This window comes from Lucilia cuprina, chromosome 4, assembly GCF_022045245.1.
Source record: "Lucilia cuprina isolate Lc7/37 chromosome 4, ASM2204524v1, whole genome shotgun sequence".
Classification (NCBI taxonomy): Eukaryota; Metazoa; Arthropoda; class Insecta; order Diptera; family Calliphoridae; genus Lucilia; species Lucilia cuprina.
This window is the reverse complement of record NC_060952.1, coordinates 21,974,864-21,992,410: the sequence shown is the minus strand read 5'-3', so window position 1 is coordinate 21,992,410 and position 17,547 is coordinate 21,974,864. Positions and strand designations below refer to the sequence as shown.

The 17,547-nt window shown below is 27.4% G+C and overlaps 1 protein-coding gene across 1 annotated transcript in view; it reads left to right on the top strand.

The window, feature by feature from the left end:
• Nucleotides 1-16,927, top strand: part of LOC111675800 — a 50,713-nt gene extending 33,786 nt beyond the window's left edge. The window contains exons 3-7 of the mRNA XM_046949742.1: nt 749-1,704; nt 3,686-3,821; nt 5,732-5,865; nt 15,256-15,484; nt 16,195-16,927. Coding sequence (XP_046805698.1) covers nt 749-1,704; nt 3,686-3,821; nt 5,732-5,865; nt 15,256-15,484; nt 16,195-16,337 — 1,598 coding nt within the window. The 3' untranslated portion in view covers nt 16,338-16,927. The remainder of the gene's footprint in view (nt 1-748; nt 1,705-3,685; nt 3,822-5,731; nt 5,866-15,255; nt 15,485-16,194) is intronic.
• Nucleotides 16,928-17,547: the final 620 nt, after the last annotated feature.

Here is a 17,547-nt window from a genome sequence, read left to right as displayed (position 1 = left end):
ATTAGTTTTCTTATTAAATAATAAGCAAAAATAAGGACAAAAATTTAAATTTAATTTTCCACCCTAACTGGTAGACATACACATACCTGAGGGAAATTTAATTCTTTGAAAATTTAATAAAAAAATAAAACTTCAAGTACTCAGACATTGTTACAAAAACACAAAAGATAAAAGCTTCAACAAACAGAAACATGAGTAATAGTACCAGAAACTGACTTGTTACGAATAGAACATGACTAAATGACTTTCACAAGGAAAATGAGACAAGAATCATAAACAATGTTGTACAAAGTGCCTGACTACTTAAAATTTAAACTGGCAAGGGATTATGATATGGAAGATGTGAGTAATGTTGGCCATAATCACTTATTTAGGGGAGGTTGCTGCGAGATTAAATATTCCTTGTAGTTTATTTTGTACTTTTCCTATTGCAAATGGTGCTAAAATATTGATTTTCACTGAAATATTTGAAATTGTAAAACATTTTATATATTAAATATTGATGATGATATTAAATTCCTACTGAAGGAAGGAAAAGTTTTAATAATCATAAAGTTGTTGTGGTTATTTGTAATATACTTTAGCTTAATGAAGTTACCATAAAAGTTCCGCAGGGAATTTGGTAGAAAAAATATAACTTAATAAAAATTTAAATTCGATTAGAGTTTATTTATAGAATATTTAGTATGTTTAAAAAAAATTAAACCAAGTTTATTTTTAGCTAAACAATAATTTTTATTTTTTTTAGGTTTAGCAGGCTTACGTCTCATCAAAGTTTCAATACCCGCCTATAAACTAAGGGGAGAATCAGCATTTCTTGAGTGCCAGTATGAGCTAAATAAGTCGAGAGGGACGATCGGTGGAACACAAAGTAGAAGTAGGCACAATTATAACAATCACCATCACTATCAGCGTGGCGGTGGAGCGACAAACATGAATTATGTGGATAATAATGACTCACAGGGTGAAGATGAGGTGACAGCTTATAGGCGTATGCGTACGCAACAACAAATGCAGCAACAGCCTTATCGAAGGCAACCCTATTATCAGCCTCTAGTGCAAGCATATCAAGGACAAAGGCAGGGCGGAAGTGGCAGTAGTAGTAGTAGCAGCATAGGCAGTGCAAGTGGGAGCATAACAACACATACAGGCACTTATTATCAGCAACAATATCCTTATCACTCACAACAACAACAGCAATCATACTATACGCAACAATATGAGCAACCTGAATATCAACAGCACACACCACCGCCCTCACCTTACGGTCATAGCATCTACCGGGGAAGAACACAAACATCATCATCTTCCTCCTCTTTGTCTTCCTCTTCTATTTACCACAACAAATATGGCGGAGGTGTTGGTGGCGGTCATGTTGGTGCCAGCACACATACTGGCAAAACTTATATAAGTTCTAGTGGTGTCATTGGAGGCACCAGTAGTTTTGCCCATCATCCTGCACGTGGCGATGATAGTAATGCCGAAAGCCATGAAAAAGACCATGCGGATGATGTAGATGATAATACGAATGAAGATGATGAGACTGACAGTGAGGGCGTATTCGATAGAGACCATGACGTTGAAGAAGAAGGCGAAGATTTATATGCCATTAAATGGTACAAGGATAATGAAGAATTCTATCGTTATGTGCCAAAAGCAAATCCACCAAAAACCAGTTACAGAGTCGATGGTGTAAGAGTTATTGTAAGTATGAGATATTATTTTAGAAACAAAGTAAAATCCTGGTTGAAAAAGGAAATTATATTTTTGCCAAAGATAAAGCACACATTCTAAAAACAAACACAGACATTGTGTTGAAGACATATTTACTTAGACTGGGAATATATTCAAACCCACAGATACATTGTAGAAAAAGCCATAATGAGACAGGCAAATAAACGACCATTATGGTAAAGGGAAACTGTAAATGTAAAGGGGTTAAAACACTCAAGAAAAAACATTGCCAATAAATTAGCTTTGGAGTGAAAACTATTCTAGGGTGGACTATACATCCCCTTTGGGCCCTACATCGGATAGCAACCAACTTTACTTGGACACCCATTCGAGCTGGCATTGTGTAAATTTCTTAAAGGCAAATTCTTACTACTCACATTACATATACAATTAAATGAAAACATTTCTAAAACTTTTATAATTGTTATAACGAAATTCCAAATGAACATATAGCATTCCATCACTTAATAAAATACTTCCAAGGGTTCATGAAATATAGTAATCGTTTAGAGGTGTGTAGCAGTGATTCATTTTTTTTAACTAACAAAATTTCTTTAGGTGTAAAATAAATATTAAAATTAAATGATTTTCCTGAATTCCCAGCCATGTTTGTAGTTGTTTTTAAGTGTTGCATATTTTAGGGGTGGAAGTAACTGATAATTATGTTTGTCTTTAAATGAAACTAAGAAAAGAGGATTTATGAGTAATTAACAATTTTTATTAATATTAAATTTACCTGAGTCAGTTTATGCAGGAATAAACTGTAAATATGAAACATGGTTGTTTGTATTTCAAACAGCAAAGGAAGTTAAATAACAAGTAAAAAGGTGTTTTAGAAATTTAGGTTACTAAATAAATAACTTCAAATATATTAATAAAGAAATTCAAGGAAATATTTTATGTGTCTGTACACAGAAAAAATTATCGGTAGTTCATTTTCAATTAACATGCTTTAATTTTTTTTACTTTTTATTTAAACAAATTTTTATTTGTCTTAATTATCTCGTTTATTGAAACTGTTTGAAACTAAAGTGTAAAATTTTGATTAAATTTTTAATTAATTCAATTAATTTTTCAATTGATTAAAAAATTTTTTCTGGCCTTCTTTTCTATTTTAGATTTATTTTTAATATTTTATTTTGAATTTTTGTGCTAGCAATATTTATAATTCTTAAATAGTGAATAAAATTTTAGGCATATAATATTCAAGTTTCTTTACAATTTATGAAACACTTTATATATTAAATTGTGTCAATAAAGTGATAATTTTTGTAAATGCTGAACGCATTGTTAAAGGTCTAGTATTCCTTTAACGTTGGGTGTAATCGATTAATAATTTGATTGTTTTAATCACCTTCTTAATTGATTTTTAAAAAATTCTCTATCAAACAGTTTAATTTATTTGATTAATAAATTAATAAAAAAATCAATTTTATATTTATTAAATATTTAATGTATACAATTAATGAATTAATCAATTTTAAATCTTGTCTCAATTATTTACATTAATTGTTCTGATTAATTCATTATTTGGAAAAAAATATAATATTTTATTTTTTTACAAATTTGGTAATTGATATCATCATTTTGTTTATAGGTGCAAAACTTGCTTGATACAATTATTTTGATAATTAAAACTCATTTTCAGTTTTTTCTGTGTATGTTTAATTTGTTAAACAGCATATACAAATGCTTTAAAATAATAGTAAAAAATTATAATTAAAGATAAAATGATACACGCAAAGAAATACAATTTATTTTAAAGTTTACACAAATTATTCATGTTGAAAACAAATTGCTAAAATTTATCCGTTTGAAATTATTAATATAAATAAAAATCTTTACATTATTTTGAAAATATTTATATATTTTGTTTATTTTAACAAATAAGGCTAAACTATTTTAAATATTAAGAACATATCTTTACATTTCTTTATGTCTTTTTTTACAGGAGGAACACTCTGACAGTACAAGAGTTTTATTACGTGGACTTACTATAAATTCAACAGGATTATATCGCTGCGAAGTATCAGCTGAAGCACCAAACTTTTCATCCGTTCAAGGTGAAGGTCGAATGGATATTGTGTGTAAGTTGCAAATAAGAAAAAATTCTTAAATTAATTTTTCATACAAAAAAAAAAATGCAAAAAATTAATAACTACATTAATGTAAGTCAATTCAGATTTTCTGACAAAAATAAAAATTATAAGTTCTGACGTCTATATTAAGAGACCTGGATTGAAGAATACTTTTTTGATTATTTTATATATATATTTTTTTTAAATTTTCTTGCAAAGAAAATATATGAACGGCAATCACATAAAGTTTTGTAGATAAGATTACACAGTTAATCGAGAAAGAACACATTTGACGACTTTTGTGTATCTGAAATAGTATTACGTCAATTTCCAATTTGACTTTAACCAAGAACTTTAGAACAGCTAACTTCTATATATAATAACAACTTAAATTAATTTGATATGATTTTTCAAAAATTAACCAAATTTTGAATATATTTGACAAACCATATATTTCTTATTAAGCTTTTAATCCACCTTACCAAATATTGCCGTTAAAACAGATATTTAAATAAACATATTCACAGATTCAATTAAGCTTTTATTTCAGTAGGGAACATCAGCAATAATTATTTTGCTGCCTCTCTTATATGCACGTGTCAACGTAGTAAACAAACATTTCTATTTAACAAAAAGTTCAAATATCATAATCAAGTGATTTTAAGGCTTCATTTAAACCACTTGTTTATGCGTGTGTCTCTGGTGTATTGAGCGCTATACTTATTTGTAACTTCTCTCTTCCTTAGATACACTTTGTCTTTTTTTTCCTATTTCAACATGATTTTCGTATGGCAAACTAATCAGTTTTAATAATGTTTATGGATTACTGAGTTTCGACAGCAATGACAACCAACAATACTTGTTTAGTTCAAAGCAACGAAAAAAAAACTCAAATTCAAATCACGTTCTAAAGTTTGTTATTTTTTAGTTTCAATCTCTGTTGACTTTGGTTTAGATTAAATTTAAAGTATAGAAAAATATATACTGTAAAAAACGTTGACCATTTAATGCCTTTAATAAGGGAGATAAAAATGTATGATACTGATTTTTGATGTTGGTGTTAGTGTGGTTTGTAATCGACGTTATTTTCGTGTGGAATTTATGGATGGACATGTCCGTTGGATTAGAAAAAATCCAGGCATGCCCAGAAAATAAACACTTCTAGTCGAAAGATTTCTTAAAAAAATTTTGTAAAATTATTTTAAAAGTTTAAAGACAAATTTGCATAATTTTGATTATAAAAATTTAGTTGTACACAAAAAATTATTTCGAATAATATGAAAACAAGCTGCTATTTTAAGAGATTATCGAAAACAATTTTTAATGAATATAAATATTTTTATTAAGCCATTTAAAGTTTAAGGAATAAATTGTTTGTAATATTATGTTAAAACATTTAAGTCATTGCTAAGGAAGTAGGAAAATAAAACCGGACATATTTGACAATTTACGTACGTACTTTATTCTGAAAAACTTTGAATGGTAGTTTGATAAGAATGTATGCCATCCACACATAAGTTGTTGTAAATATATCTTCTTTTCATATAATTTTACAAAAGTTCGTTCTATAAACAGTACAAGCGTTGTCTTATAGGCCGTTAAAAGTAGCTAAGATTTATGTTGTCTAACATTTTTGTAAACCCTCTTCAGATATTTTAACAATATCTCTAAGTCACTAGGCAATAATCCTGATTCATCTATATCGAAATGTCTTTTTGTAGACTGGTTTCTGTGTACTCTAGTTTTTTGCACAAAAAAATCACCAAAATTTATATACTTAATAAACATATTCCTTAAAATCTTGATAAGTTTATGCTACTATTAGTTTTAAAAAGTACATACAATTTACGTTTTTCTGTTAATCTGTTGATAGTTATTTTTTTATAACTTAACTTTTTTATATATTTTTTATAATATAGATCTACCACGTGATGGCCCACATATCAAAGGACAACAATTTCAATATCAAATTGGTGAAACATTAAATTTAAATTGTTCTTCAGGGAAATCTCATCCAGCATCACATTTACAATGGTTTATCAACGACCAAGCGGTAAGTAATTGCAATTCTTTAACTATAGATGTACACACGTTCAGGGATAAGGATATGGATTTTAGACATGTATTTTGTTTAAAAAGTAAACAGTGTACAAATAACTTCCTACAGTATTTTAAGGAGCAAATGTACCCCTTTAATGTAGTGTACTTTTACTTGATTCATTACTTTAGTGATGAAGTATGTATATTAGTTAAATAAACTTTGATATATTTTGCCTTAAAATTTGTAATCAAAGTGACGTGTGATTGTAAATAGCTTTTATTAAACTAAGTTACAATTCAATTTACAGGGTTATGTTCAAACACCAATACGTAAATATCTATAATACATTTATTTATATTTTGGTACGTGTTAGTAAATAATTCTAGTTCAGGTGTTCTGAAAGTAGTTTTATTTCCAATACTACTAGCACCTGTTTTACCAATTCTTTAACATAAGTAACTGTATCCAGTAAAATTTTACTGTATCCAGGTAAATATGTATGTATATGTAAATTGGCTATTATAGAAATTTTGTTTAGTTCTCTTATATCTCTACTTTACTATTTTCGGTATAAAAAACAAGTAAAAATAAGTGGAAAAATAACAAAAATTAGAGCTGTGTTGTTAAGGGAAACCAAATCAGTTGGGAAACTACAAAATATTCTGTAAGAAATGGGAAAATATAAAAAATATGTATACATGTATACAAGTATGTATATCATCTTATAAAATATTAAACTGAGATGTAATAAGATAAGTTCGTAAAATTCGCTTGAAAAACAACCATGAGCATCTTTATATTTTGAATACATTTAAGTATTAAATTGTCTAAAAGTTCCAGTTAAAAAAATATTTAAAGTATTTTATATTACAAAGAATCTTTTAACCTCTATTATAAAAAAACCAAATAACTTTGAATCGAAACCTATATAACTGAGTGAAATCAATTGACGATCTCTTCATAACTGGTCATTTTGAGTAAAATTTACGAAAAATATCGGACAAAAATATTATTTGTTAAAGATTTGCAATTTTCATACCTCACCCAAAGCAATATTTTCATTTTATATGAAAGCGTTTTTCAATAGCCAAAACAGCCATATACGTATGATTAATATGTATATATGTACACATAAAAATATATATCAATCATACGTATCGTTGATTATCTTATAAATGGCTGGCTAAACCTAAAATTTGCACAATATTAACAAATTATTTAAGAATAATATATAAAATCCTATGATTGTTAAATTAAAAATGCTGTATCGTTTTAGTTTAAATTTAAATTTACAAGTACAACCTGATAATTTTACCAAAAAATAAAAACACTTACATATAATAAAGTAAATGTTAAAAACATTAATATAGAACACCATACAATTCAACCATAATGAATTTGAAATACAAATTGAATTTATATCGAAATACTGGACATAAAAAATCAAACAATAATGATTATTAAGCAAAGTTTTGTCAAGAAAAGTTCGAAAGTAAAACAATTTGTAAATATGAGTCTTTTTTATGGAATAGTAACAAATCCCTTAGACGGTACAGTAACAACAATATGTAAGCAACAAAGAAAAACGTGCAAGACAACCAGAACCAGCACTCACTTGCTGCTATTGTGATAACTGCTCCAGAAGTTTTACAATGTTCATAAGCCAAAAGGCAGCAATACAAATTAAAGAATAAAAAAGAAATTGAAATACCAAGTAATAAAGAAATACACTAATCGAATGTGCAATGATTTGAAAAACAAATTAAAGCCAAACAAGGTAAAACTTCTTATTCATTTATTATTTTTAGTATTTTTACTTTTCCACTTCTTCATCTCGATCACCATTGTAAATGGTAATGGAAAAAATCAATCAAGCATAATATAAATTAAAACAACTAAAAAATAAATTTCTATACATGTTAATAGCTTTTACAAGTACATTTGTTCAACTTATTACTTTAAGAAATATCTAAGTACCACTACAACTCAGACAATATACCTACATACATTTTATTTACAATAGTCAATAATGGCAACTTTTTAAATAAAACATTGTAAGTGTGGGTAATGTTAATTTAAAGTTTACTTTTTAAGATGCCATTAGTTATTAAGAAAATAATTGAAAATAAAAAAATATAAAATAGATACATTAAGGTTTTGAGCAAGAAATTTGATTTTACTTTGGGACTTCTAAAATCAGCAAGGAAAATGTATTTAGTGAAGACATATACATATAACCATATAAAATTATTAACCGATAATAATATGAAATGATTATTATGCTTTTGAAAGCTTTATGATGATGTTGATATTTATTTCAATAATACAGAAACGCATAATGCCCCCAGCTCCTTAATCCTAGCCAATAGGTATACCGTCTAGCTAATTTATAAGACTATAAATCTCATCTCGATTGTCAGATAATTAGAGAAAGCAAATTTACTAGAAGCTATGTTCTAATATGATCATGACTTCAAATTTAATTAATCCACGACCACGCGACCTATAGACGAAGGAACTACGAACTAGTATGTCCAATAAACCGAGGCAACGAGAAATGTATTTACCATATTTTTATAGAATACAAATAAAATTTCCAAACAGTGACTTTAAGATCAAAAAATTTTTTGACGTAAAACACCTTGATTTTAAGCCAAAAATAATTACTTTTTACATTTTAATAAAATTTACAACAAAACGTGCCCTTTAATGGAATTTAAAATAAATTCAATCAAATTACAAACAAATCTCTCTGTCGTGCACAAAGGTATTTATAAATTCAAATAAATATTATAAATCTCTAAAATAAAAACAGAGAAAAAATATTTTGTTTTATTTTAATTTAATTTCCTTTTAAACATCACGTTCTTCTATAAAACCCTCGGTACATAAATATGTATGGACATTTTTATTCATATATACATATATAAGTATGTATGAATGTATATAAAATACATTAGCAATTGTACGGTGGAGCAAGAGGGGATGAGAGATGAAAAACAGACAAACATAACAAATTGTTAAATCGTAAAATGTTTATTATTGTCACGAATTTGCTTTTGTAAGCAGCAGCGGTAATAGCAACAACAATATCAAAAGCAACAAACAACATCATTGTAAATTTATTTATTCTGATTGTCGTTTAGTTGCAGACATTATGTAGGTACGTGTAACGTGTTTTGTGTGTGTAACTTTTGTTGAGCAAAATAATTGTTTACTTAGGGTGTATGTGTGTGTATTACATAATAAATATGTAAATTATGTGGACATTAAACTTTTCATAGTTTTAACTTCTAGTATGGTGTACTTTTCTGCTCTTCCGTAAATTTTTGTTTCTCTCATTCTTTTCTACCGCTGTATATATTGAAATATTCAGAAAACTACTCTTGCATTAAAATACTTGAATTATTTTAAACATTTCCACATAGGATTCAGTCATTCATTCGTTGAAAGCGATTAGGCATGTTTCCTGGTTTGTTTATTCGTTTTTTTCTTGTTGTTAAGTCATCATACTTTTTTATTATTTTGTTCCAACTTTATTTACACTACGATTTATACAATTTATATATTTATCTGACATCAGTACAAACATGTGTATATATTTTGTGTATTGGAGTATTCCACTTTTATATAAAGGTTATTTCAAAGTAATCTGTCGCATCCTTAAAGCGACTTCAAAAAATTACGAATAATAAGTTTTAACTGCCAGCCCTAACATGTGGAAATATTTACTTCTTTTGGTGTTCGTAATGTTTATTGTCTTGATAATATTTATAAAATATCTAAATTTATGAGACCTCAGAAAATTTTTATAAAAAACTGTAAATTAGCTCTAGATTCTCTAAACCATCGATGGTCTACCCGTCAGTATGTCCACCTGATGGAAAGGTTCCGAACTATGATATTCAAACGACCAACCACGATCAATTAATTGAATAACTTTAAAATAGCTTGTTACACTAGCTTTAAGTTCATGATTATTATTAATTTTAAATAATTGACGAATTATTTCAATTTATAAGTATAAAAATATGTCTATTACAGTCTATCCAAATGTAAATTAAACATTTTAACTAGCATTATATATAAACTTATTTTTAGCGTAATGAATGTGACATTTAAAAGTGTTATTATGAAGTAAGTATATAATTTCAAAATTGATAAGCTAAAATGTTCTTTAAAAAATGTTTAAGTGTACTTTTAAGAAAGCTAAACTTTAATCGAATTGCCAATAAAGCGATGAGGCATGAACTATATGAACTATTTTGTTTTACACTGTTTTCATCCAGAATATATTGTTTATTTAACAATTCTGACAAAAGCAAAGAAATACCACCCGATGTAAAACACTTCATAATTCTCATATGATTAAAGAGTTGCCAACAATATCGAGTAATTTTCATTTCAAATTAAAAATATATTTCTAATATTTGCTGTAATATGCAAAGAAAAATAAAATGTTTCGCATAAATCACAATTAACTACAAATATGTATAATTTTTTATAATTGTTTAAAATATGTGGCAATCATATTAGAAAATTCCACGATAGTACACAGTAGTCAAATCTGTGGAGCAGATGTAAAAGAATAAAAAACATAAAAAATAAAGAAAACATGAACACATAAAGATGTTAGACATGGAAAATTGAAATAGTAACAGGTATGAAAGTTTAGTCGAACATGGTCGATAATATAATACCCTACGCCAGTCAGTATGTTAAAAATGTAGATTCTATTTTAAACAATAAAGCATTTATTTTTTTATTCTTGAGAAAAAATAATGTTATATAAGAGGGCTAATAGGGCGAACAGACGGACATAGCTAAATCGACTCAGAAAGTGATTCTGAACCGATTGGTAATCCTTAAGGTCGGTGTATGACCAATATATTTGAGTGTTACTATCAAACGCATAATACCGTCCCCACTTTAATGGTGTAGGGTATAAAAACAAGTAAGAGTTGTAATCGGTTATATTCGGAAAGAAATTTCACTAAAAAATGTAAATTCATACAAATTTAACAGACATTTGTTTTGTATGTTCAATATTAACCATATTTTTAATCAAACTGCTAAAGTTATCATGTTTCTACCTACAATAACAATGGAAGAGTTTTAAAGTTAATTGGCTCAAATAGTTAAATAATGGGATCAAAACGTTCACCACAGGAGGAGTTATACATTGTTTCAAAAAATTAAATCTTTTGTTAAAATTTTTAAATTTTACGGAATTTCTGCAACATTTTCCAATGCGCTTTCGAAAGTATTTTTAAATGACACTACTGTCGCCCTGCTTTAATAAACATTTATGTCTTTGTATAACAAATTTCAAGTTTTCAAATTCAATATTTCTGGTGTATATGTAAGAAATATTTCGTGCCAAATTGCAAATAGTCTTTCAAATAATTTTAAAGATTTATTAATTTCAATGACCGATAAAACAAAAGTTTGACCTACCAACACCGAAAGGTTTGGGTGTTTTAATACTCTAACCTAGCACATAAGCATATATTTGAGTGTTTACAACAAATATTTAAATGTGTTACAAATCGAATAACAAAATCAATATATGTACTACATTTTATATTTTTTGATGTATAGCAACACAAACACATGCATACCATTGAAAAGAATAAAAAGAAAGAAGAAAAATTCCAAACATGCACTTTTGAGGGAGCTATCATGACTGACATTAACATTAAAAACCTGAGGCATAAATTTGTATAAATAAAATAAAATACAACAAACATAAATGAAATACACAACAAAAATAGCAACAAAAATCGGTGGTGAAGCAGTATGAATCAACTGCTTTCCATATGTATTAACCCTTGAACTGTATGACGTTGTTACAAAATATAATACTGTGTATAAGGATTTTTAAGAACACGATTAATATATTGTTTTAAAAAATGTAAAAAATTTTTAACAAGTTAAAAAGTCGAAGGAAACTATAGCTATAAAGAAAAAAGAAATATCAGATCTGAATTAAAAGGACAAAAAATGTTTAACCCTAGACTAAAGAATATTTTTATAAACGATAAAAATGCGCTGAATCCAAATCTGCTCTCAGAATTTTTTGAAATTCGAGGTAAAATGGTCCAAAAAATCGGTTTTTATAAATTAAGTGTTGTATCAAGCTATACGTGAATATACGTTACTTTATTTTATAGCTAACAGATTAAACTTTTACAAAGCCGTCTTATTTTGAAACTTCAGATGTGGTCGGTTTCAGCGTTACTACAGTTAACTCCGGCTATATCAACATAGAACATTCACACTTGTCTATTACGTATAGACTACTCAAACTATAAAATAGTAGAGTATACTCAGGCCAGAGAGCAGTCTACTCATACTATATACTTTGCATCAAATTCAGTCCGTCCGTATGACCAATGAAAACAGAAAATCTTACGTTATTTTATAAAAGATGTTACCGAAGGACCATCTTTCATTAAATAACATTAATTAACATATTTCCAATATTTTGCCTTTTTAAATAAATGAAATATTTTTACTGAAAATTACACTCGATGCCATTTTTGTTTTTAAAGGTTTTCTAATATTTCACTACATTTATTAACAACATCACTTTTACATAAATCTAAACCTACATAGATATATTAAACGTATGTACATCAAGGTTAAAACATAATTTTAAATGCGCAAGTATTTTACTGTAACTAGATATAATATATTTATACCCGTCTACGTTGCACTTACACCAATTGAAAATAACATTTGAGAAATGCGGAAAGAAATAAACTAAAGAGGAAAAAATTGCTAATACCATTTGGTATATGTATTCAGTTTTAAGTAACATAAACATTATAATCACAAGAATTATCACCACGGTGCCAGAGCCAAACGCAAATGTTAAGTGTCCGGAAAATAGCTTTGTCGCCCCTTGGCAATAGTTAAATAGTTAAATATTTAAATGTTTATATTTTGTTTTTAAGTCAAATTGTTGTCAGTCGTTTGGGAATACAAATAATAAAAAAACACTTTTTCATTTACATTGTAAAAAATAACAAGAAAAATTCGTATATGACAGAGGTAATATTACAAATATTTACTTTCATTTTTTTATCCGTTTAATTATAAAGGCTCTGTGTAATAAGTTAGCTCAAAAAGTTGTGTGATGTGTATAATTTGACAAGTAGGAGAGTGTAGTTGTGCATGACCGACCATTGCATGCAATTTATCTTAATTCCGATGTCTTTAAGCAAAATTAATAAAAATTATCTTAATAGCCTGAATCGGAAGATCCGGTTGTATAATTGCTAAATAAAAAAAAATTAAAAACACATACAAGGCCTTGATGAACAGCCAGTCAGTCGGATATATATCGGTATAGGCGTAACATAATGTTCTCTTCTCTGGGGTGGATCAGGGCATAAAAAGTTAATATGGTTTTAAATTTTTGTTTTTATGAGTAAATAGTGATAATAAAATTTTTTTAATCCATATCCAGCAGGAAACCACAAATATGCTCTTATAATATGTGCCTATTAAATATACAGTAAAAAACTTAACTTAAACTTAAATATAAAAATTTTAATTATTCTTTAGCATTAAAAATCTCAAAAGAGCTGGAAATGTAATTGTTTACAACCACACGATTTCTTTTTTTAAATTATAGTTTTACTTTTTTATGTTTAAATAACACATAATTAAGCCACATTTGATACCCAAAAGTACGAATTTTAAACGATAAAGTTTGAATGTGTCAAATGTGTATTTCAAATGCATTTATATCTTCTAACCATTTTTGTCGGAGATTTCATAGAATCCAATAATTGTTGTTACTAGTTTTTTAAACTAAAAAAATTCATTGGTTTCATGGAATCCAAAATAAATGGTTTAATCTTGATTTAGAAACAAACGCTTTTTTAATTGTAAAACAGGCATGGAAATTGTTTAAAAAAAAAATTAAAAAATAAAACACCAAATTATACACTAAAAGAATATGTTATAAAAAAATCGAAAATATACATTAAAAATGCCAGTAAATTTAAATCGTGCAAAATATTGTTCTTATGGATAAAATGTGCAAAAATATACTACAACAAATTATGCTAATTTTTTTTTAATTTGTCTGAAACGAGGTATTATAAGGATACATATTTTGGTTTCTCTGGTAATGAATGTGTTTGAAATGTCTTTGATCGTTTTATTACAAATATTGAAATCATTTTATTGTTGTATTGGGGCTAGCCTAGCTAGGTTATATAATACACCGGACGCTATACAGACATACATAGCTATTTCTATTCAGATATAGCCGATGTGTACAATTTAATGTAGCTACCATTAGAACAAACGTATAATACCCTATAGTGGTGCACGTTATACAAAAAATGTATGTATGTACATTTTTTATGTTTGGCTTTCATAACACTAACGCTACACTTAAAATCTTTTTAAGCACTTTAATGTTTTGAGGTTTCCAAATAACAAAAAAAAAAAAAAACAAATACCATATAAAATGCGAAGTCACAGTTGAAATATAAAAAAATATAAATGAAGCACTCGCTTTTTTATTTTATTATTACTTTTTTTGTGCAAAAAAGTACTTGTAAAGCATTTAAAATGCAACATGCTGAGTTGAGCATAAAAGTGATGAAGTACAAGTGCGACTGTGACTGCGATTACGGATGTGAACATGTGAATACTACCAGTACGTACTGCAGAGTGAGGGAAATGCATTTTTTATATGTATTTCTACTTAACATTTCTTTTATGTTTTTCCCCCAGAGTTGTTTTTGGCTTTCATACAATTTATATAACAAAATCGAAAAACAGTGGCATTTGAAAACAAAAAAAATCACTTGAAAAATAAAGCTCCAAACGTATTTGGGGACTCAATTGGGCCTGAATTAACCTTGTAATTAATATTGGTGAAACTAAGTTTTTAGAAAAAAATGTTTATTTAAATATATTATAAAACCAGATTAATTAAAATACACAAAATAAATCCATTTAAAATATCTAAATTTAATAATTTACAATAACAACTACAAATTATTTAGATAACTAATTTATAATTTCTTCTTCCACAAATTCTTTAACACCGCAACAAAAAAACTTTCTCCGCCCTTAAAGCTACACAATAAAAGCAAACTGTATATAAAAGGAGTTTAATTATCCATCATTATTTGCCGCTAATAATATATATATTTTTTAATAAAAGTACTACTAAAAAATCTAAGATTGTTCTAAATTAATTATTTAGTAAATGTTTTGTTTTGTTGGCAAATTTAAGAACCATGCCAGAAACAATAGAAGCAGTAGCAAATTAATTATGTATGTCATCTACTAATATTGCATGTTGTCTTTCCTTTTCACTTCTATTTGTTATTAATTTTGTCTTTTATTCTTTTTCGCTTGGTTCTGTTGCAGGTTGTTGATGGTCATTACTTAGTACGTTACAATGACACTGTACACCGTCATGGCCTCATAACGTCAACGTTAGGTCTGGAAATGACAGTTGATGCTCGTCATTTTAACAATGGTGCCATGCGCGTCAAATGTCTTGCAAGCATATCACCGGTCTTATGGAAGGGTGGCAAGGAGAGCGTACTGCAACGAAGACCCGGCATAATTGATAATCGAGAAGCAATGCTTTTGGGTAAGTGTCATGCTACAATATTTTTTTATTTTTGTGTTTCACTTTTCTTACCTTCTTGTGTGCGAACATACTTCAACGTCATCATATTTTTTATTGTCTTGTAATTTTTCTTAATATTGCAGTTCTTGTAGTTGTAGATGATGCCATGAAATATGGGTAAAATAAATGTTTATGGATGGATAGTGTATAAAATGATTATGGCATTAAAGGACTGATAAGAAAACTATAAATATTTAATTCCCAATTATCGTTCCATCATTGAATTTTTACAAAACTACATATAGTCTAGTCATGGTCTAGTCATAGTCTAGTCATAGTCTAGTCATAGTCTAGTCATAGTCTAGTCATAGTCTAGTCATAGTCTAGTCATAGTCTAGTCATAGTCTAGTCATAGTCTAGTCATAGTCTAGTCATAGTCTAGTCATAGTCTAGTCATAGTCTAGTCATAGTCTAGTCATAGTCTAGTCATAGTCTAGTCATAGTCTAGTCATAGTCTAGTCATAGTCTAGTCATAGTCTAGTCATAGTATAGTCATAGTTTAGTCAATTCATAGTCTATAATTTATGATATGATACATATTTTTAAATTTATTTCACTTAAATGTTTTCTAATTTAAAAACAATAAAATTAAATAACAATTTACTTCTTGTTTACAACTACCACTTAAACAATTTTATTAATTATTATTTTAATTTTCTTTTTCTTTGCAGTTCGGAGTTCTTCCTCAAGTTTGCATCACTATCGTCAATATAACAATATATTAAATACTTTAGCACAATTACGAGTTTTAACTATAACAGCAATACTAATGAAACTATGTCAATTACTATTATTGCACACAGAATACACTTAAATTACTTTAACAAATTACCAACAAAAACAACTACACATATATAGCAAGGAAATACATTCACATATAAGTATATACAAATAAACATTTATATATATTACTGTAGTAAATAGTTTTAGCAAATGAATAGTTAAATGAATAAATGAGCAAATGTGAGAAAAAAGATTTTAAAACATGCATATTTTGCACTAAAATATACCTATGTATATATTCTAAACAGGATGGTTGAATGAATAGGATGCGTGATTCTAAGTTTTTATGAATGAATGGAAGTTAAGATATTTTCCAATTTTTACTAATGTAACTACTGGATAACATTTGTGTGCATAAGTGGATGAATGAATGTTTCTTCTACGAATACTCATGAAAATACATATATGTTACAACATACGTAAATACAAAACAATAGTTTTGAAGGACTATGTGATTGTAGTTTGTGTATTTGTAAAAATCGTACTCACTTAGTTACATACGTATCTATGTACATGCTTATGTATTATTGTATGTATATACAAATCTGCTTATTGCAGTAGACATATTATGTATATATGTAATTTTTAAAGTTTATATAAACATTTTCGTAAATTGTATTATTTTTTTCGTGTTTTTTTAATTTTGGTTATTAAATTAAATTTTTCCTGTAAAAAGGAAAACAGAATTTTGTTTTGTTAAGAATTAAAGAATTAAAAATTGAACTTTAGTTTAAACCAAATTATTTTTTATTAAGTTCTGCGTAAAAAAATTGTAAAATGGAGATAAAGAATTGTTAAAAAATCGTATGAGAAATAAAAAATGGCAGGTGTTTAAAACATTCACTTGTACAAGATACCACACTCTGAGCCCTAATAAACCTGGGCGTTCCTTGGCTACAACTTTGTCAAACTTTATCCCGATAGGTCAACACATTTAGAAATACCCGGTAATAAATCTGGCATAAAAAATATTCTTTATTCTAAACCACCGTAAATCAGTAACACATGTGACGTATGATTAATATCTAATTTATTATTGGAAAAATATTAATTATACGACCCATATTGTTGAAGTTTTACTGCATAACTTGAATTTTTATATAAATATTTTTATTCTGTCCCACTGTAAATCAGTAAAAAAATATAACGTATGATTAATATTTAATTCAATATTAAAAAAATAAGTATACGACCCCATATATTGAACATTTTACTACATAAGAATGAGGGAAATAATTCTG